This window comes from Ruditapes philippinarum, unplaced genomic scaffold (genome assembly GCF_026571515.1).
Source record: "Ruditapes philippinarum isolate M1 unplaced genomic scaffold, ASM2657151v2 ctg1007_1_1_1_1, whole genome shotgun sequence".
NCBI lineage: Eukaryota > Metazoa > Mollusca > Bivalvia > Venerida > Veneridae > Ruditapes > Ruditapes philippinarum.
In genome coordinates, this window is record NW_026855886.1 from 202,542 (window position 1) to 225,485 (window position 22,944).

At 30.3% G+C, this 22,944-nt stretch overlaps 1 protein-coding gene across 1 annotated transcript in view; it reads left to right on the forward strand.

Annotated features, from left to right (window-relative positions):
- LOC132744714 (corticotropin-releasing factor receptor 2-like) overlaps window positions 1-22,944 on the forward strand; it is a 165,278-nt gene that overhangs the window by 139,175 nt on the left and 3,159 nt on the right. Inside the window, exons 6-16 of the mRNA XM_060733488.1 lie at window positions 3,858-3,962; window positions 7,268-7,350; window positions 8,056-8,174; window positions 12,295-12,421; window positions 15,375-15,531; window positions 16,572-16,702; window positions 17,201-17,286; window positions 19,027-19,162; window positions 19,712-19,753; window positions 20,130-20,246; window positions 22,778-22,801. Of these exons, the coding sequence (XP_060589471.1) occupies window positions 3,858-3,962; window positions 7,268-7,350; window positions 8,056-8,174; window positions 12,295-12,421; window positions 15,375-15,531; window positions 16,572-16,702; window positions 17,201-17,286; window positions 19,027-19,162; window positions 19,712-19,753; window positions 20,130-20,246; window positions 22,778-22,801 (1,127 nt within the window). The remainder of the gene's footprint in view (window positions 1-3,857; window positions 3,963-7,267; window positions 7,351-8,055; window positions 8,175-12,294; window positions 12,422-15,374; window positions 15,532-16,571; window positions 16,703-17,200; window positions 17,287-19,026; window positions 19,163-19,711; window positions 19,754-20,129; window positions 20,247-22,777; window positions 22,802-22,944) is intronic.

The window sequence follows — 22,944 nt, forward strand, 5'->3', positions numbered from 1 at the left end:
GGCGTCGGCGTCGGCGTCAGCGTCCGCGTCGGCGTCTGCGTTGGTTAAAGTTTTTTGTAAAGTCAAATATCTCAATTATTGCTTGAGATATTCAATTGAAACTTACAATACTTATTTATAGTAACAAGGTACATCAGATTGACAAGTTGGATAACTCTGCCTACAATATTGACAGAATTATGCCCCTTTTTAATTAGAAATTTTGGTTAAAGTTTTTTGTAAAGTCAAATATCTCAATTATTTCTTGAGATATTCAATTGAAACTTACAATACTTATTTATAGTAACAAGGTACATCAGATTGACAAGTTGGATAACTCTGCCTACAATATTGACAGAATTATGCCCCTTTTTAACTTAGAAATTTTGGTTAAAGTTTTTTGTAAAGTCAAATATCTCAATTATTTCTTGAGATATTCAATTGAAACTTACAATACTTATTTATAGTAACAAGGTACATCAGATTGACAAGTTGGATAACTCTGCCTACAATATTGACAGAATTATGCCCCTTTTTAACTTAGAAATTTTGGTTAAAGTTTTTTTTGTTAAGTCAAATATCTCAATTATTGCTTGAGATATTCAATTGAAATTTAAAAAGTATACTTTTTTATAGTAACAATGTACATCAGTTTGCAAAATTGCATAACTCTGCCTGCAATATTTGCAGAACTATTTGCCCCTTAAATTTGAAACTTAGAAAATTTTGGTTAAAGGTTAAAGGTCTTCAAAGATATTTACTTGAAACTTTACACAATCATGTACTTAGGGTCATAATTTGAGGGTCATAATTGTATGTCACTGACCAAGTTCCATAACTCTATCCTGCATTAAGGCTGATTCATATCCCCTATTCTACTTAGTCTCTTGGTTAATGTTTACATGCAAGTTTTACATATCTCAATAACTATTAAAGATATTTATTTAAAACTTCACATATGCATTTAGGGTCATCATTGTAGGTCACTGACAAAGATCCATAATTCTATCTTGCATTTAGGCTGATTTTTCTCCCCTTTTTCAACTTAGAAATTCATGGTAAAGTTTTGCTTGTAAGCTGTTATCTCTATAATTACTGAAGGGTTTGTGCCTTTTTTGGGACAATTATATGCATTCATAATAATAAAGCAGTGATTTACTTGATAAAACATCTTAATAACAAGCCTTTGTACCTTTTCTGTCAATTTTATGTATTCATAGGTAATTAGTATTATTATACTCAATAAAACACCCTTGTGACATTATTACCTTCCGAATAGTCAAGCCAATACTGTATAATTAGACTGTCTCTAAGGCCTATAACAAGATTTATAAAAAAAATAGCCCTTTTGTGAACTTAGAAAATTTAACATTATCAAAGCTCTAAATTTTACGTTATCAAGGCTCTTTTACTATCAAGCACTTAGAATAGTCGAGCGTGCTGTCCTACCGACAGCTCTTGTTTTTCTTCAAATGACCTTTACGAAAGTTAATGAAGTGCTATTTCAATATTGTTGGACAATACAGACCGACATATTTTTATTATTCTATTTCTTAGGGGTACCGAAACATTAAAAGGAGTACACTTTGGTCAGAAAGCCTAAAACATAAAATCCGACTTACTTACATAGATCAACTGGGAAACGTATACAAAAAGATATGCTAAAGATAATTAAGAAATATACTTAAAAAATTAAAAAAAAAATTTGTGCTCGACCGAAGTGAAAAGCGTTGCCAACTTGCCCTGCTTTTCAGGTTTAGATGATCATTTGTCACAATTAGAATAATTATTCTTGAAAACGAATGATCTGAAATTGTGCACTCAGACCTTGTCCTGCATCAAATCTCGAAAAATATTTTCAGTCCCGTCATGTAAAAAAAAACAAAAAAAAACAACAGTGGAGTCCCTATAAACAATTTCTATGTAAGTCATACTGTAAATAAGTAAAACATTTTGTTCAGTTTTTACATTTCTTACTGTCCCTTTACTGATGATAAATCTCACAATATATGACTGTGGTCTACACTGCTAAAATTAAAATGGAATTACAGCTGACCACTTAATTTGTTGTCTGTGTTATACACTATATTTCACTGCCAATGCTAATTCGTTTTATTTTAACATATGTCGCAGTCTTAGTTATATGTTTTTTAAAGATCGCAATGTCTAAGATACTGATTGAACAGACACATATATTTTAGAATTTAAACGTCAGACCGATTAGGCATTCGATGCATGAGAAAATCAAAACAGAATTGTGTTTGCCATGGTTACAAATGTTTAAAAAAGTTCATATGATTTCTATTAGATATATTCTACACAATCTATTTAGAATGATAATAATAAAAAATATGCATGGAGTATTGTCTCTGTTTTGTTAAACGGTATATTGTTACATTTAATTATTTTAATGGTGTATTATATTGAGCCATTAAAAATGATTGTATGTTTCCTTTGAGAATTCTTATCAATTGAAAAAACATCAAGGAAACCTACGCAACATGTTAGTAGACTATTAAAGGTTAAAAATACATACAGAGATTAAAATTAAACTTCTGCTGGGTTTGGAAACATGACGTTTTTGTACACACGATGTTGTAAACATTACATTAGACTAAAACATGAGAAAGTAATTTCTTTCAAAGTGTTTTAACTAATGCGAAAAGTAATTAAATTTTCATTTTTGTCTAGTACCCCTAATGTAGTGTTTTTTCTTCTTTTTTGATATTTTTGTCTTAATTTAGAGCTCATTGACTTTTACTCTATGTCGATTTTTGCCTCAAGTAATTAAGATGGGTTTTGTTTCTGAAATATAAAATGTTGTACTTTTGTATACTATTTTGTACATTTTTTTTTTGCATTTTAGCATTAAGACTGACATTATATACATAGATCTTTTAATCTGAATATGTTAACAGTGTAGTTAAAAATGGATTAAGACTACAATGGACAAACTTGCCATAACTATTTCAAATATGGATGAAAACAACGAAATGTATCAATTGGATATTCTCATAAAATATTTTTAAAGAAAGAAAATGTTGATCGAGTTCTTAATAATTTAGTATGTACAGTTATATGGTGAATAATATTGTGTTCTAGAACAAATTTTAATCTGCTATTATATATAGATAGGCAATACCCCACTTACTAGCATCGTTTTTTCTATATTATTTCCCGTATTTCCTGTTGTTTGTTTGTTTGTATGATTCTTAATATTCAATATCAACTGTTATGGTATCACAGACATTCCATTATAGACCAATTCACCTTAGAGGTACCTGTACGCTAGAAAAACAATGGAAACGGCTTCATTGTTTATGCCCAGTCTAAACACTAAATTATTTTATATATTTTGAAGGTGAAATTTATGAAGCATGTTCCCAATTCCATATACCCATGGAAATATTATTTTTGTACAAGATTGTTCAGGCTCTTACTTTTTCCCTTTTTGAAAAACTAAACTATTAATGAATCGATGTTTTATGAGTTTCTTTGCCCTACTGAACAGTTTTATGCTTTAGCAATGATCAGGTACAAATGGAGTTAATTCAGTAAGGGGAAATAAATTTTACCAGATTCTACAGATTTTTACAACAGGGAGGCTACTTTTGTAAACAATCATATCTATCCCCGCACTTTTTATTTCTGACCTCTGACCTTTACAAATTATAAGCAATTCAGGATTAATAGAATGGCCAGCACAATAAAAAATAGCCATTACCTGAAGGATAGGTGTATCTGCATGAGTATACATGTATCATCAATTATTGACCTGATACAATAACATGATACCCGAATTCGATACAGTCGATCCATATTAACCTTGTTTACTTAGTATATATGCGTATTTTATATTATTGTATATTTTATTACAGGGTACTGTGAACCATTTTTTGACCAGATATCATGTTGGCCAGCAATCCCTGCAAATACTACAGCACAACAAATATGTCCATTTCAGACGGATGTTGACGTAACCTGTAAGTATAAATACATTTTTGTTTTTTTTAATGAATAATCATACATGCATTGTAACCTCGTATATTCCTAAATAAAGTGATCCTCAAAATATGTTTGTTTGATTGTGTTTTACGTCAAACCACACAGTATAGGTAATATGGCGACGTTCCAGCTTTACTGGTGGAGGAAGACCTCAGGTGCCCTTCCGTGCAATATTTCAGGCACGAAATTTTTGTACTAATTCACTGCAAATGTTATGTTTTTTAAATATATTTAAATGTATTTGACCCCTACCTAGCCTGCTCTAGGCACGATGAGATAATGTGTATCTCCTGTTTTGCCAACTATAAAATGATTAGTTACCCGTTTTGAATTTGTGACTGCCCAATTGCAACTTACATAACTTTAAAAATTATGTAAGAATCATGTAAGAAAAAACTGTACAAAACGCCGAATGGATTAACGACAGTGATGTTTGCATGCTACCATTAAAAACATCTTCAAAGCAACTGATTTAGGAGCTAGTTGGTTTTATATATATAATAAACAAGTACAAATTTGACCATAACAATTTTCTTTAAATATCAAGATTCTATTAGTGCTTATCTCAAAAACAAAGAAATTATTAAAAGTACATTTATGTCTCCTGACATATCAGAAAGTACAAATAGCTTTATTTGCGTATTACAAATAACCAAGACAAAATGAGGTAAACTTTTAATTGTATTGTTTTACATGGCAGACAGATGTTTCGTTTTAAGCTAGAGTAATGCTATCCTCTTCATTCTTGGTAGATATTTGATAAGCAATTATTTGGTAAAATGTAAAGATATTTTCCAATCATCTTGTTAAAATCTCATTATTATTTTTAAGAAAAATATAATATGAACAATTATATCTCTTTTTTATAATTAAACTGATATATAAGGAATATTTTGAGCGATATAATTAGAAAAATAATTGCTTCGCTCCTGTAACAGCGTATAGTTATCGTCTGGACAACAGTGAAAAATATGTTTGTACTACAAAATAGGAAAGGAACCTAAGAAATCATTATCTGTTTTCTGATTTAACATGCCTATAGACAGTGTTGATGGATTTTGTTCTTCTCAAATAAGTTCGTTCTTTAAAGAATTGTCTTCGAGGACGAGCATTACAAAAATTTAACGAGCAAACAATTTCTTTTAGAATTTGAAATTTCGTGTTTCTTACAAATGTAGAAAGGCCGTTTATGCTGGCATCATTGAAACCATTTGCCAAAGCCATTTTAAAATATTTTTTGTCATGGCAATATCTTGACTTTATTTTATTTTCTACTCGTATTTTATTTTTCTCCTATATGACCATATTGCACGATTGGTTATTTTAAATTCTCATAACGACTCTTTCGCTAGAAGTTTTGAAAGCAATGTTTTAATTGATTTCCGTTTAATGTCCCGACTATGCTCTTGTGTCCTCTTCACGTCTGATGCCGTCAATCTTGACATTATATCACGAGGATAAGATATTCGCAGACAATTAGGAGAGGATTTGATAAATGGTCTTATAGTTGTCTGATTACTGTCTGTATGTTTTTTTTATTTTCAACAAAAGATACAATTATTTTCGTCCTTTGATATTATCAGCTTTTTCCAATTACAACTGTGCTGATCCCTGTAGCTTAGCTTGAAAAAAAAACGGTGGAGCTTAAATGGATAAAATACTCGAGGCACATATGGATTCATATACATAATGTATCAGCGAATGAAATTTAGAAAAAATGTTTATGCATCGTACTAACGATTTATTTATAATTCCAAAACTTTTTCAATATACTGTCTGTTTATTTTGTACCATGTGCATCCTACATAACGTTTAAATTATGTAAGAAACATTTAAGAAAAAAAAAACGAAGCAAAACGCCGAATTGATTTAGTGCAGTCATGTTTGCATGTTACCATAAGGAGCGTCAGTAAACGCGACTATTTTAATGCCTAATATTTATAATAATACACACACAAAAGTACACATTTGAGCTTGACAATTTTGCTTAAATATCAAGATTCTCTTAGGGCTTCCCTCAAAAAAACAAGGAAATTATTAAAAGTACATTTTCGTCTCCTGGAATATGAGAAAGTACAATAGCCGTATTTGTGTATTATAAATGGATAAGACAAAATGAGGTCAACTTTTAATTATATTGTTTCACATGGCAGACAAATATTTTGTTTTTAGCTAGCGTAATATTATCTTCTTCATTCATTGTTGATAATAGATTAGCAATTATTTGGTAAAATGTAAACATATTTTCGAATCCTCTTGTTTTAATCTGATCTTTATTTTTAAGAAAAATATAATATGAACAATTATATCTCTTCTTTATAATAAAACTGATATATAAGGAATATTGTGAGCGATATAATTAGAAAAACAATGGCATCGCTTCTGTTAAAGCGTAAACTTATTGTCTGGACCACAGTGAAAAATGTGTTTGTACTACAAAATAGGAAAGGTACCTAAGAAATCATTATCTGTTTTCTGATTTTACATGCCTATAGACAGTGTTGTTGGATTTTGTTCTTCTCAAATAAGTTTGTTCTTTAAAGGATTGTCTTCGAGGACGAGCAATACAAAAATATATCGAGCAAACAAAATTATTTTGAATTTGATATTTCGTGTTTCTTAAAACAGCCGTTTATGCATGACATCATTGTAACCATTTGCCAAAGTCATTTTAAATACTTTTTTGTTATGGCAATATCTTGACTTATTTTATTTTCTACTCGTATTTTATTTTTCTCCTACATGACCATATTGCACGATTGGTTATTTTAAATTCTCAACGACTCTTTTGTCAGAAATTTGGATGGCAATGTTTTAATTGATTTCCGTTAAATGTCCCGACTATGCTCTTGTGTCCTCTTCACGTCTGATGCCGTCAATCTTGACATTATATCACGAGGATAAGATATTCGCAGACAATTAAGAGAGGATTTGATAAATGGTTTTATAGTTGTCTGATTACTGTCTGTATGTTTTGTTCATTCTCAACAAAATATACAATTATTTTCGTCCTTTGATATTATCAGCTTTTTCCAATTACAACTGTGCTGATCCCTGCACCTTAGCTACTCATTTACGAACGGAAAAAAATCGGATGCGCTTAAAGGGATACAATACTCTGGGCACATATGGATTCATTTACAGAATGTAGCAACCAATGAAATTTAGAGAAATCGTTTATGCACCGTAATAATGATTTATTTATTATTATTTGAAAACTTTTTAATATACTGTCTGTTTATTTTGTACCATGCATAGAATATGTAACGTTTATGTATTTCAGTACGAGCGTACAGATATTGTCCTGTCAATGCATCATGGGAAAATGGCAAGTCTGATTACACATCGTGTATTATTTACGAAACTGTAAGTTTAACTTCATGTACTATACAAATAATTATTACCCTGGATCTTGTATTGAAAATATAATTCAAAAATAGAATTCAAATGATTATAATTTTTTTCGACAACCATGATAGTTGTTGTCACAATTTTTGACAAATGCTATATTCAGAAGCTGTAAAAACCCAAGTACAAATATTAGTCGAACGATGTAGTGTGCGTGTAAGCATAATTAAAACACCATTTTTTCTTAATGTTTACATGTACAGGATCCGACAGGGGTTGTCATCATATATGAATTTTTATGAAACGAGTTCAGAAAAATGGTTATTAAATAAGCTCTCCCGGGGCCTGTTTAATAACTTTTTTCTGGACGAGTTTCATAAAACTTTGTATCAAAAGACAACAAATTCTTTTTCTTTTTTTTCACTTGACTTAAATAAGCCGAAAGAAATCGTTACAGCAGTTGTGTATTATAAATAACTAGTATTTGTTTCATGATATAGAAAACGGATGTGGTCATTAGATAAAATTTCGGTCGATTTTTATCAGTTTGTAGAAAGGAAAACATGCATAAAGATGTTTTTGTTTCCTTGCAGCATTTGTATTATTTTCTATATGATTGCGGTTCAAGAAACAAATGACTATACGCTGTATTTGTACATAATCATGTTGTACTACAATATATCATATTGTTGATCATAACGAGACTGATAATTACTCTTGCAGTCAACTACATATCCAATAGGTATACAGCTAGCGGAGACATTGAGAGACATATATTTTATACTCAGCCTTGTATCGTTAGTTCTACTACTCGTCACCATTTTCATCTTCCAGTACTTCAGGTATATCTTTTACTTTACTACAATTGTATATTTAAGAATGTCGTGTTCAGTTTAATATGCAATGTATTGCTTTCTGATTTGTAACTGGTTGATTAAAGAGGCCTTGAAATGTCTTTGAGGAAGCATGTTTATTTGAACATAAAATAGATAAACAGAATCCCTAAAGAAAGCATATACTATAAAATTGAATGTGAAATCGGTTTGATTGAGCCCGTTCATGGACGGTAGTGATGATTGCAAGCTAGCGTCCACTTCCCCTAGCACCTGCCTAAGCAAAACTCAACATTTAACATTAACTGATATTTTTTTGAATTTTGAAACACTCTTAATGTCATTTGTCACTTTCAAAAGTTTCTTTTTTTATATTTAGACATTGGTATTAGTATTATTATATCTTTTAGACTTATACCCATCAAAGTAAACAGCTTCCGCGAATGTACAAGAAGCGTCACAAATGAAGTTCTAATTCGTGTTTTTTATCATTATAGTTGTTTTTTTTTTATGTTTCTTTTATAAATGGTGTTATGGTCGTTCTTCTATCATTTGTAACGAATGTCATGTGTTACCATAATTCGGTGCAATGTTGTCATGATGCCGCTCTGTAGACAAATCAAAGTAAATATTTGATTGTTTTGTCATTAGATGAACTATTTTTAGGTTTTTTTAAGACACCTTTGGGAGGATAATGTCTAAACTAATAACTAATATTGCTGTATGCACTATAAACACAGCAAAAGCGTCGGTGGTTTTGTAACGCTAATGTGTAATGGTAGAATTAACAAAAAATAATTTTGACACGTAACATTTTGTAGATACATATTTGCTGTAACATTTAATTCCAATCATGTTTATCATTTTGATGAGACATAATGTATTGAGGATACAAATGTTAATCCCATATTTACTATATTTAGATACACTGTTCAAATTCCTGTTATGCAGTAAGTAAATAAATTGAGACATGAAAATTTTGATTTGATTAAGATTTTCTGGAAAGTGGTAAATAATAGCACTTATCTTTAATTATCATAAGGAAATTAGGACAACCGGAAATCTGAATTTTCATGAAAGTCTATAATAATAATCACACTCACTTGTTAAATATTTATAAGTATTTCACATCCACCCTTCACCTTATACCACATACCCACACAATTTTAACTTGTTTCGGTTGAGTAACTGTCTTATACACGCTAAAATAACTATGATTACAAAACTAGATCCCTGTTTTTTATTACGAGCCAATTTTAAAGCGGATAGTCACACTTTAGTGTATTCAAATGGTTTCAATGTGACGATACCTTTGATGGTCAGCCCACTACATCAGTTGAGCCAGACCTCGTCAAATAACTGACTACGATGACCAAGCTTTGTATCTGTGGCATAAAATGGGTTTAATTACATGTAGCACTTACCAGATTAAAGCAAACGGATTGTTAAAAAGAGCAAGTTTTTTCCTTGATCAATTCCATTCGTATTAAAATGAATGTTCATCAGTATTTTGTAATTTGGGTAGCAATTGCTCTATACGTTGCAATTTGGAATATTTAATGCAACAATTAATTGTATATCTAGCATTGTAAGAAATTTTATAACCATTCAAAAATGAAATATTTTTAAAAGGTTTTTTTTTTCAAATAGTTATCTCTGTTACATACAAAGTAAGAGGGTTATTTATAAAAAAAAGATATCAAAATTTGTCCATACATTAACTGCTTCTTTCTTAAATCATTTTATAAAGTATTGCGACAATTTTTGCTGGAAAAGATATATTGAGGGACAACAAATAATAACATAAAATTATTCGAGTAACGAAGCAAAATTACAATGTCTTTTTCAGTTGAGTCTCTTTGTTTTGTCTGACTAAGAAAATGGTGTAGATACAAATGTAAATTGTTCATTTAATTCATCCAGATCTATTGACGTATTTCGATTTCCACCGGCTAAATCTATCATTGCTTCAAGCTACTTTTATCATCTTCTTTCTTTGTAAATATGTTGAGAATATTGTTAAGGAAAATGAGGATTTTCTTATAATGTCATAAAGCAGCATACATTGTCCAAATTTCTTCGTAAAAGTTTGTCCTTTCTGTATTCTTGCTGTTTTGTCAGCTACTTTATTGTTGATTTTCAGCGTATTGTTTGAGTTGTCTGAAACTGCAAGACGCTATTGAATTTTTCCAATATTCTGTTTTTTATTTCAAGTCTCATAAAACTACATAAACCAGCTATTTAGATCATGCCCTGTACCCACCAAAAAAAAAGAAAGAAAGTATCTGGGTTAGGAACAAATTACATTACGAGTCTAAGAAGATTTTCATCTATAGATTTTGCAGTGATCTTTTTCGGCTAAACACTGTAAACACCACATATTGTGATATGTAAAACTTATTCACAATTTACGAGTTATATTTAGGAAATTTGATTATACAATTTATTATTGATATATAAAAAATTACAATCAACCCACTAGGTATTTCTTTTACATTAACGTAGGATCTCTTCTAGATCATACAATGTAATTGTCTCACTTCATGATGAGAAAAACAAGAGCCATGTCAACATGGCCATCCCCCGCCGAATGTGTTTGCTCATTGGAAGAATGTATATGTAGTAGAGCGGAATAATTCCATTTTAAGAGGTCTTTTGGTAATGAAAACTGATGGCTATAGTGATTACAGATTTGAAACCTATGTGAATACTGATGGCTGAAAAAAACAAAGGGCAATAACTGAAAAATAATGCAGGGTAGGTTATCATTCTTGTGTGCTGAACCCCTCCTCAGTAAAATCTATCCACCTATGAAGTTTCAAGTTGATACCTCAAATACTTTTTGAGAAAAAAATTGAATTGAAAAATTAAGTATGAAAAAGAACAAAGGGCAATAACTCAAAAATTATAAAAGGTAGAGTTATCATTCTTGTGCAGTGCACACCTCCTGAGTGAGATCTATGCACCTATAAAGTTTCATTTTGATATCTCAAAGGCTTTTTGAGTTATGCTCTGGACAAAAATTAATTTTGAAAAATAACAAAGGGCAATAACTCAAAAATAATGCAGGGTAGGGTTATCATTCTTAAGCACTGCTCTCCTCCTCAATGAGATCCATCCACCTATGAAGTTTCAAGTTGATACCTCAAATACTTTTTGAGATAAGCTCTGGACAAAATAGCATGAAAAAAAACAAAGGGCAATTACTCAAAAATTGTATAGGGAAGAGTTATCATTCTTGCGCACAACATTCCTCCTCAATAAGATCTATCCACCTATGACATTTCATGTTGATATCTCAAACACTTTTTGAGTTATGCTCCACTCAGGTGAAAAATTAGGTATGAAAAATAACAAAGGGCAATAACTCAAAAATTATGAAAGGTAGAGTTATGATTCTTGTGCACTGCACACCTCCTGAGTGAGATCTATGCACCTATGAAGTTTCATGTTAATATCTCATAGGCTTTTGGAGTTATGCTCTGGACAAAAATCAATTTTGAAAAATAACAAAGGGCAATAACTCAAAAATCATGCAAGGTAGAGTTATCATTCTTGTGCACTGCACTCCTCCTCAATGAGGTCTATCCACCTATGAAGTTTCAAGTTGATAACTCAAATACTTTTAGAGATATGCTCCGGACAAAAATGTCGGACGGAAGGACGGACGGACGGAAGGACGGAAGGTCGGACGGACGGAGACTATTTCTATATCCTCCGCCGAAAATTTTTCGGCGGGGGATAAAAATAAGATATTTTATTATATATTATTCTATTCTGATAATTATCACTGGTATAATTTGTGTATCTATAATATCTTTGTTTATAAATCCATTAAACGTAGTCAACGTTTTTTGGAAGTTGTACTAACAATATACAAGTATGAATATGAATATGAATATGCATTAACATATTACATTTTGAATTATTTACTTTTGCTACGTTTTTGAACTTGATTGTTATTGCATGTTATCTGTTATAACTTATGTACAGTTTCTAAAAGAGGACCAAAGCAAACGAAAAGATAGTACATGTAAATCAAAAGTATGATTATTTTAATACCCTTATCATTTTGAATCATTTAATTTCTTATTTTGTATAGTGATAATGTTTTTATTCTTTCTTACAGGTCTTTAAATTGCAGTCGAATATCAATCCACAAACATTTGGTTGTGTCATTTATTTTCCGTTTTGTTGCTAACATAGTCATTACTGAGCCATTTATTTCCGGTCGTACAACGTCATACAGAAATTTCGTGAGTATTCTTTTTTTCTTCTTGCTTCTTGTGCAAATTATTAAACTTATATTCTTATATGCAATTTTGCACTTTAATAACTAATTTCATCTATCACAACTTAAGATTGTTAGTATACTTAAGAGTATTACATAAGTATACTAATCCTTTTTTCTTGTTCCTGTGTCAATTATTTCACGCAATTTTGCGCTTTAACTAACATATTCCATCTAGCAAACTTCAACTTAAACCTGTTATTACACTTAAGAGTATTGAACGAGTATAAGGATACTATGACACTTAACATCCTGCGCATTATTGCACTCAAACTTATGTGCACTATTACATTTCAACTTAAATCATGACAATTTATACAAAATTGTAGAAAGTATGCCATTTTTAATATACAGATCACATTTCTGTATGCAATACTTGAACAAAATCAATTAAATGAATAAAAGAGCAATCATTATGAATACACTGTTACATGAACCTAAGAAACTCCGAAGCAAACTTGCCACTGAAAAGCCTCCTCTTTCATAAATGTAAATTTGTATAATGCTTCATTTGAATAAGAGCAATCTTGAGATGGATCGTAAAAAACAACGGCATTAAAATTTATAACTATGTCTCAAATAATATCAATTTTATTATATATGATTATTTCCATTCCCTTACAAGAAGGCAAACTCTACTGCGGTCCACATCCTAAGTTACACAATGTAGTTGTTTTTCAAACGTAAACTGATACTAAAAGGTACATTGTGCCCAAGAAATCATTATTGTTTTTACTCCTAAGAAATATCAAACATTTGTTCAGTAAAGTTTAAATAATGAATTAAGAGCATGTTAGATGTTAACAACTGAATTAAGTAGTTCTGAATATGCAGTACTGTGTTGTAAATGCAGCAAATGTAAACAAAGTAGTATTTTGACTTCCATACAAAATACTTATTCACTAGGATTATACCAATTGCCAACATAACAAGAATGTCGAACGACACATATACCCCCCTTTCTAGCCATTGACTCACATAATTGGTAATTTTATTACAGAAACTTGCCAAAAATGGGTACATAGAAGTGTTCAATTATGGAAAAATCAACGGAAACCATTTTAACATTTAAGGCCCATGTGACATTGACCTTTGACCTAATGACCCCTAAATCAATAGAGGTCATCTACTACTTATGACCAATAACTAGGTGATATATGAAGACATTGTGATAATTACTTTTCAAGATAATCTGCGGAAACCCTTTTGACATTTAAGGCTCCTGTGACCTTGACCTTTGACCTAGTGACCCCAAAATCAATAGGGGTCATCTACTAGTAATGACCAATTACTATGTGAAATATGAAGACTTTGTGATGAATACTTCTCAAGATAATCAGGGGAACCATTTTGACATTTTTAGGTCCCTGTGACCTTGACCTCTGACCAAGTGACCCCAAAATCAATAGGGGTCATCTACTAGTTATGACCAATCACTATGTGAAATATGAAGACTTTGTGATACATACTTTTCAAGATAATCAGCGGAAACCATTTTGATATTTAAGGCCCCTGTGACCTTGACCTTTGACCTAGTAACCCCAAAATCTATAGGGGTCATCTACTAGTGATGACCAATCAGTATGTGAAATATGAAGACTTTGTGATACATACTTTTCAAGATAATCAGTGGAAACCATTTTGACATTTAAAGCCCATGTGACCTTGACCTTTGACCTAGTGACCCCAAAATCAATAGGGTTCATTTACTCGTTATGACCAATCACTGTGTGAAATATGAAGACTTTGTGATACATACTTTTCAAGATAATTAGCGGAAACCATTTTGACATTTAAGGTCCCTGTGACCTTGACCTTTGACCTAGTGACCCCAAAATCAATAGGGGTCATCTACTAGTTATGACCAATCACTATGTGAAATATGAAAACTGTGTGATAAATACTTATCAAGATAATCAGCGGAAACCATTTTGACATTTTAAGGTTCCTGTGACCTTGACCTTTGACCTAGTGACACCAAAATCAATAGGGGTAATCTACTAGTGATGACCAATCACTATGTGAAATATGAAGACTTTGTGATACATACTTTTCAAGATAATCAGAGGGAATCATTTTGACATTTAAGGCCCCTGTGACATTGACCTTTGACCTAGTGACCCCAAAATCAATCGGGGTCATCTACTAGTGATGACCAATCACTATGTGAAATATGAAGACTTTGTGATAAATACTTTTCAAGATAATCAGCGGAAACCATGTGGTCTACCGACGGACAGACCGACGGACCGACAGACAGACCGACAGAAAGACCGACATTAGCAAAACAATATACCCCCTCTTCTTCGATGGGGGCATAATAAAATAAGCAAAATTGTAACAATATAAAAACTACAAAGAAAATATAGAACTGATATAAAAAATGAAAGCATTTCTAAGGCATAATGGACCTTTATGACAATAATAAAACATCCACATGGCCTACGGACATTTCTTTAAATATCGTTCGAAATATATCGTTTACAATTTTTTGAAATGTGTGGGGCACTCTTTTTATAATTAAGGTTGTTTTTCATATTTTATCCTAAACATTTTTCCTTATCAACATTTAGCTTTCATAATCATAACAGTCAATATCTTAAATATCAACATGACAACAACAAAATAAGCATATTGTCACTTTAAATTTCTAATACATTGTTTTAAAGCTAAAAAAAAACGAGAATAAAGATCATCAAGAAAAAGCCAACGTTCACAGGACGTAGCCCCCCCCCCCACCGACACACCCAAACAGGGCACCCAGAAGGCACCAAACCAAACCGGGAGTGGAAGTTTGAGTCAGTTACACACATTCAGGAAGTCATAGATTAAGTTAGAAATTTTTTATAAAGTATACTTACAGGGTACACTTACATGAAAAAATATTACAATACAAATATTTTGCTTTCTCTTTTCAGGACTGGCTTTGTAAAACTGTAACAGCTCTCTCCCAGTATACAACGCTAGCAAACGTATTTTGGATGTTTGTGGAGGGTTTCTTTCTCCACCATAGCTTAGTTTTGGGTGTATTCAGTACACAAGCTCCGTTCAAATTATTCTATTTTATCGGTTGGGGTATGTACAAACTGTGTTTTATTGAATAATGATTATGAAATTAAATTGAAACGCAGTATAAAAGGAAGTGTACTTTCATGGAACATATACATTTTTGGTAATACAACCATTATAATGACAATATATTTTTTATTTTGTGTAATATAACCGTATAATAACAATATAATTATTTATACATCTTTGGTTATTAAACTATATAACAATATATTTGGAAAATTTATATTTTGGCTTATATAAAAAAACTGACAATTTACAAATGTTAAGCCAAACTAAAATCTCTTGTAATTCAATGGAAATTTATATTGAAGTGTAATTAAGATTTACGTGTTTAGATGATAAGATGACAACTAAGCCAGAACGTTTTCAGTTTTTTATTACTTGTGTTGCTATCTTAGTTCTTTAAACAAGAATTGCCTTTTAGTATACTTTACCAAGTGTACGATATTATTATTATTTCTAAATTGTTAATTTCTATGAATGTTTATATTTCTTTTTATACATGTAATAACGATAGTACTTCAATACAATCTACAAAGCCGTGACTTGATTTATCATATAAACCACATGCTGGAGCGTAAATAATGCATTTTTATAATAGAGTAATAACAAGTTGATGTGACGTCATTTGCGTTGAATACACACATAGCGTTAAAGCGCGCCAATGTTACCGTAAATGAATAGCCTCTTCAATGAAAAATAACTTTTTTAACTGTAAACCGTTCTTATGTTGGAAATGTGATAAATATAATGTTTTATTCGTGTAGATGTGTAGATTCCATACTAAATGTATTGAACTCGTTGAATAAAAACGATATAAGCTCGCCAAAGAGTCGTCTTTTATCAATTTATTCATCTCTTTCAATAAATTTAGTATTAAATTTGTCCTATCCAATAAATGTAGTATTAAATTTCGGTCAATAAATTTAGTATTACAATTTGATCAAAAAAAGTAAATAGTAAATCTTGTTCAATAGATTAAGTATTAAATCTACACTCAACCAAAATCCTCTTCCTATCATATTTAATGTTATTAATTCCAGGTTTACCGGGACTCCTAACACTTGTATGGGGTCTTGTGTTACATTTTGTACACGACTCATACTGTTGGAGTGATTACTCTCAACTAAATGTATATTACATCATCACAGTACCATTTATTATCGCCCTTGTTGTAAGTACTCTTCTCTTTAAAAATGAATGTTGCTACTTTTTTATCTTATATGTAGGTTTTTTTTGAAGATATACTTTCATTTCTGTTGAAATGAGTTTTACTCTTTATTGTTATGATGTTATAGGCATGTAAGTAAATTTAAATAAGCGGTCATCAGTGGTTATCCAATGTTACAGTTAACAAATGTCACTGGTCACCAGCCACTTTCTTAAATATCTTAAATAAAAGACATTTTGATTATTGAAGAAAGAAATTTTCAGAATTGATCATTAAACTATTAAATGAACATTATGACAGCTGAACACCTATCAGTGTACTGCAAATAACTAGTATTTACCTTAACCATGCCTCTATTGGCTCAATTCTGTATTTTTCACAAAATTCTTAGACGATTGCTTTGAGTTTATGTATGTAATAAAGGTATGATAGCTAAATTAGTGATTGAATGCGATGAGTATATTTGTAAAAGTGGTAACATTTGGGTTTTTATCTTTACAGGTAAATCTTGTGTTTCTTGTCAACATTATCCGAGTTCTTGTTTCAAAACTTCGAGCAAATAATCATATAGAATCAGCAAATATCAGGTAACTTTTCTTTAGTCAAAGATAACATTGTTTGGTTTTCGAACTTTTGTTGTTGGGGTGGATAGGGGGTTTGCGTTTTAAATAATAATTTCATTATTTATATAAAGATTTACTTAACATCACTTGTTGTTGAGTTTTGTTCCTAATGACATATTCTTTAATTCAATTATTTCGTTTAAATTTCAAATAAATCATTAATTCACTTAAAATTATAACATAAAAGGTTACACCGTTTTTTGACTTTATACTTTTGTACACGCAACGTCTGCGCATGATGCCACCATCACAGGCGTCCTTTCACCTGCACTTCAATGAAAACAATTGGAAAAACACCTGTTCTTATTATAGTAGTTATTAAGTATAAAATACAAAAAATGTGTGTTTTTGTTAGAACTTTTATTTACCACATAATTGAAGTAAGATAATATCTATATTTGTATTCGCTTTATACGCTCGTAAAATATTTTGTTCTTCTCAATTTACAGTATTAAAAACATATATATTACATATTCATGCAAAACAATGACATATACTTTTAATAAAGGTTTTTAATTATGAAAACATGATCATCACAGCCGAACATGACATAATATTAGATTAAAAAGGGTTAAAATTGAGAAAAAAATAGTTTTTTATCAATTGTTATCCTAACTTGTGTCATTCACTGAAACGATGTAGTTTTATAAATTATCTACGTTATAATAACCAGTAAAACTTCATTTAAAGTTAATTACAACTTTTATTCAAATAAGGTAAATAGATCAGTCGTTCGATTTCTTAATATGATAAAACGAACATTAAAATGCAAGCTTCAAAACTTCATAATGAGCAAAGGAAGTAAATAAATTCAATTCATAGTTTTAATATTTAAGTATGTTAATCATAATTTGAGGAGATAAATTCCTTTCTTGTATCTATAGTATAAATAACTTTTCTGAGGTTATTACTCCAATTGATGTAGATCTATACTAATAACTTTTGTGCAAAATTTCAGATCATTAGCTTGCTCCGTTTTTCCAAAATAATTATTATAATAGTGAAAAATAACCCAAAATTGAAAAGCGTTTAAACGCTTTTCACTCAAATCGGACTGAGAATAGCACAAACATATGATTTTCAATGTATTTCTTCTATATTTTTGGTTATATTTTATTAATATTTATGTTTTAAGTGCTAATGTTTATCTATGTGAAAAATTAAAATTTCATGTTTTTAGGCTTATAAACCTCAGTGGAGTTCCTTTAAGTTAATGAAAAATAGTCTAAACCCAAACTGAACATGCACATTTACCTTCCACTTATACTTTGCATTCCATTGCCAGCGTTTTGTCTTCTGCGCTTAATATGCCTCTTTGGTATTAACTACATTAACGCCGAGAAGAGATAACCCTACATAAAACATCTTATATCGTCATTTACATTTAACTGGGAGGTATTCTTAAATGTGCTCAGTTTTTATTCAGTAATTCAAAACATGCACACATATTCACAAACCAATAAATTATGCAATTTGCACGGAATTAAAAATGTTTTCTTTTTGTTTGAAGTTATATTTCAAACAGAAAATTATTGCAATGTTGTCCTACTTTGTAAATATTTTTCGCATGACGGACCCTTAAAATGTGAACCAAAACAAATCTGATGCATTTTCGTTTTAATGAAAAATACCGCTATGTGTTTTTTTGCAGTAATCTTAAAATCAGTTAATTATTGATATGAGTTTTTTATTTCTTTTTTACAGAAAAGCAATAAAAGCCACAGTGGTTTTAATGCCATTACTAGGGATCACAAATCTACTGTTTGTGATGAGCCCAAGTAAAAAGGGATCATTAAAGGATGCATATCACGTAGTGAATGCTGTCCTTCATTCGTCACAGGTAATTCTTTTACTTCCATAAGGTATTTTAGGACCAAAGTTTTGAAATAAATTGACTTTTGATCCGCACCATTCGTCATACATTTATGTGTAGTGCAGTTTAAAGTGTCTCATTTATTTGACATATTTTTTAACCACATACTCGAGTTAACAAAATGTTTAATTACAAAATTGTTTTGTCACTATAAAGATATTCTTTGACATGTTTTTGTGGTCCGATCAAATTGAACAATAGATTAAATAGGCATTTTATTGAATTTTGTTTCAATACAGTAAAATGATCACTTATTTAAGACAAAAATAGGGTGGTAGTAAAAAAGAAGAGCTTCATATAATCAATCTAGGTGTCACTGGTCCAATCATTGGACGAGGGGTAATTATCCGGGAAAAATTATCTCAGATATTAGGTCTTAGGCTCATCGAGATATGACCGAAATGTGTCAAACACTCATCCAAGAACAGGAGATGAAAAAAGTTCTTTTCATGTCATATGTCGATCATTGTGGATGAATACGAGTTAAATGATTCATTCATCTTAATACCTTTTCAGGGTATATTAGTGGCGATTCTGTACTGCTTTTTAAATGGAGAGGTAAGGTTTTAATTTATATAACCAAAAATTAATAAGTTTTATAGGACAAATGTTTTCCTACACAATTTGTATATAAATTCATATCAAATCAACATTACTTATTATCTTATTCATGACCAGCAAAAACAGTTTTCATCACAATAAGTGAAATTATTATCAAATATGCTATTGACAAAATAATTAAGTTAATGTTTGGCAAAAAATATTGGTTTACGTTATATTAAAGATTGTTTGTCACTTATGGGCCAAGTGTTTTTTTATTCTCTAAATATGTGTATTACATATGTTTATTATATAATTTATATTTATCTGTGTCATACTTTTCTATGAGTGCTTCTTAAGTAATCTTCTTATTTCCCTTATGTCCATTTTTCAGGTAAGACGTGTAATTAAACAGAAGTGGTACCGATTTAGAATCCGCCACGGTCGGCATCCTTCCGGGAGAAGACGAAGTTCAAGGACGTCGTCTTTCTTCTTACCTACCGGGACTGAGGTACATCCACTGCGTGCACTAAAAAATAAAATGTGTCCTGATTTAGGACGTGACACTTTTGTAGAGGACATGTCTACCATTGGTTCTAAGCATGTTCAAACTCATTTGAATCACTTTGCGTTTGATAATCACGAGCATGAAGAAAATCACCATCTATCTTGCACGTGCATTCAGAGTGAGGACGAAGTGTCCAATAATAAATGTTTTTATTGTTGTTGTTCAGATATAGATGATGAAGAATAAGTGTTTAAATGTGTCACTTGTCTCCCAACTAAGTCTTTCTTTCTTGTCATGTCCATTTAAGGACTGTAAATATAATTTTCCTTTTAGTGTCTTTTCATTTGCATAGATGTTTTAACGGAAAGATCCTCTCTTCTTTGCTGTGTAACAAAGCTAACATTTTTAAGTTTCAAAATCACATCAATTGTTTGCTGGAAATATAAATCTTGACGTTTACAAAGCCAATCGAATATGTATTACAAAAAAGATTCCGCATGGGTTTTTTTATGACATGGCTTTATGCATTTCATTTGTGTGTATGTATTCTAATATGTTTTTTTTTCCAAAGACATTTACTTTAATAAAATAAGCAAATAATATTATGTAACTGTATAAAATTTTAAAAACAGAATACTTTTGACAAAATGGCATTTTGATACTGAATAAACGTAGAAGTTTAACAACTTAATAAATACTGCTTAACATATTCAAAATTCCTAAGATTTCTTCTTAGTTATTAATTTTGCAAAATAATTGTTAAATGTTCATATAAAAACTCCAGAAATAAAATAAGATTTCCCGTTTATGCGACAAAATTCAAATTTAATGCATAACAATTAATATATAAGACAAATATAATACACCATAAATATGGCATGCAAACCTTCCCTCTACAACTGCTTTAGTTAATTTCCGCCATAACCATTTTCGTAGCGTTTGTATGTTGAATTACTAAATATATGCTTGCTCGTTTTACTCCATCATTTCGAAAAACATATAAAAGAATACCGCTGTTATGTAACCCTTGATTCTAGAGAATGACCTAAGTAGCATATATTCACTTTTACAAGATCCTTTCCGCTAGAATGTACATTTTATGTTTATATGGTTAGTCAGTTACTAATCTGGCATAACCTTTTTTTCCTTATATTTTAGTTCAATTCTGGCATTGTCTGTTTATATAGTTAAAGTAAAACCTTTTTATATGTTTATATAATAAAAATCAGCTCTGTCGCATAAAACGCCATTGTTGTCATTAGTATTATGAGAAATGTAAGATTGGAGAAAGTTCCGAGATGACTGTCTTGGGCCTTTTAATTAGATGTACCTTTAGCAACGTGACTATTAATTACTATTTAGCACTCTGTTATAAAAACTTCTGAATAATCATTTTAAAATTTTGGTACGTGTTCGTAAAATTTGCATTCGAGTCATATATACGTATATAAATTTAAAACGACTATAAAAGATGTTGAAAATGTTAAGAATGATATAACAAATACATATTCATAACAATTACGTATTGTAATTAAAGAAAATCTTTGGACGTTTTTTCGGCATACACTACTACATTGCCTTTTTCTGTTATTTTAGATATATTTGACAACTAGTCTAGTTGTCAAATATATCATAAATAACAGAAAAAGGCAATGTCCTTATTAATTATTTTTACGTTACAGGAGAAATCAATTTGAAATACTTTTGAACAAATTGAAATTGAATCAAATTTTCTTTGATTACATTGTACAAAAAAGTCAAACAATTATTCATGGTGTTTGCTCTTTATTTGCAGTATAATGGCCACGTTAAATAGGTAAAATAGCATGCTAGAAAGCATGTAGAAATGACTTTTGTTATCCTGTTTTTTTATATATATATTGAATGTTTATTTACCTCACTAACGTCATGAAAATCAAAGTACATGATGTACTTGTGAGAAAACAAACAAGCTGTTGCAAAATGTGCTAATATGGCTATGAATATTTATTTGTCTACAACTGGCTATTGTTTTGCGGCATCTTCCCGAAATAAATCTTTCCAAATTTAATATAATATTATAACATTTCCATATAGATGTAGAAATCATCTAAAATATTACCATAGAATATCTGAAAATCACATTCCAATCACAGTAACATTTTGCTTGAATCAGATGTTTATGAATGTTTATATGTAAGTTCAATTTTTTGTTTATGAATATTTATACGAAAGTTCAAAATTCTTCTAATATATTATTGCACCTTTATAGAAAACAATATGCAACAAAGAATAGTACAGAAGCAATAAAAATATTAATGAAATATAAATATAAAAGGAAAATCCAAACTATTTTTGGATATGTGAGCAGTATTTATTACGAGAACATAATTTAAAGACAATTCATAACTGAAATGTCTATTTGTATTTCGCGCAAATATCAATTTTCACTTTCCGTGCACCCATTGCCTTTCGGGCAACCATCAAAGTATTGTACGCTCCTATAACATTAACTCCTGTTATTATTTTTTTTCTGAAATATTTTATCTGTATAGGATGACGATCTCTCGGAAACGCCGGTAAGATTAAAATACAAGTTAGCACAGGTTGATAGAGTGTTTGAAAGTGTTAATCTTTAATATACTATTACAAGTCTTTTCTGAATAATATGTTTCTCTAAAATGAATATACAAATATGCCATAATGTATACGTAAACAGTCA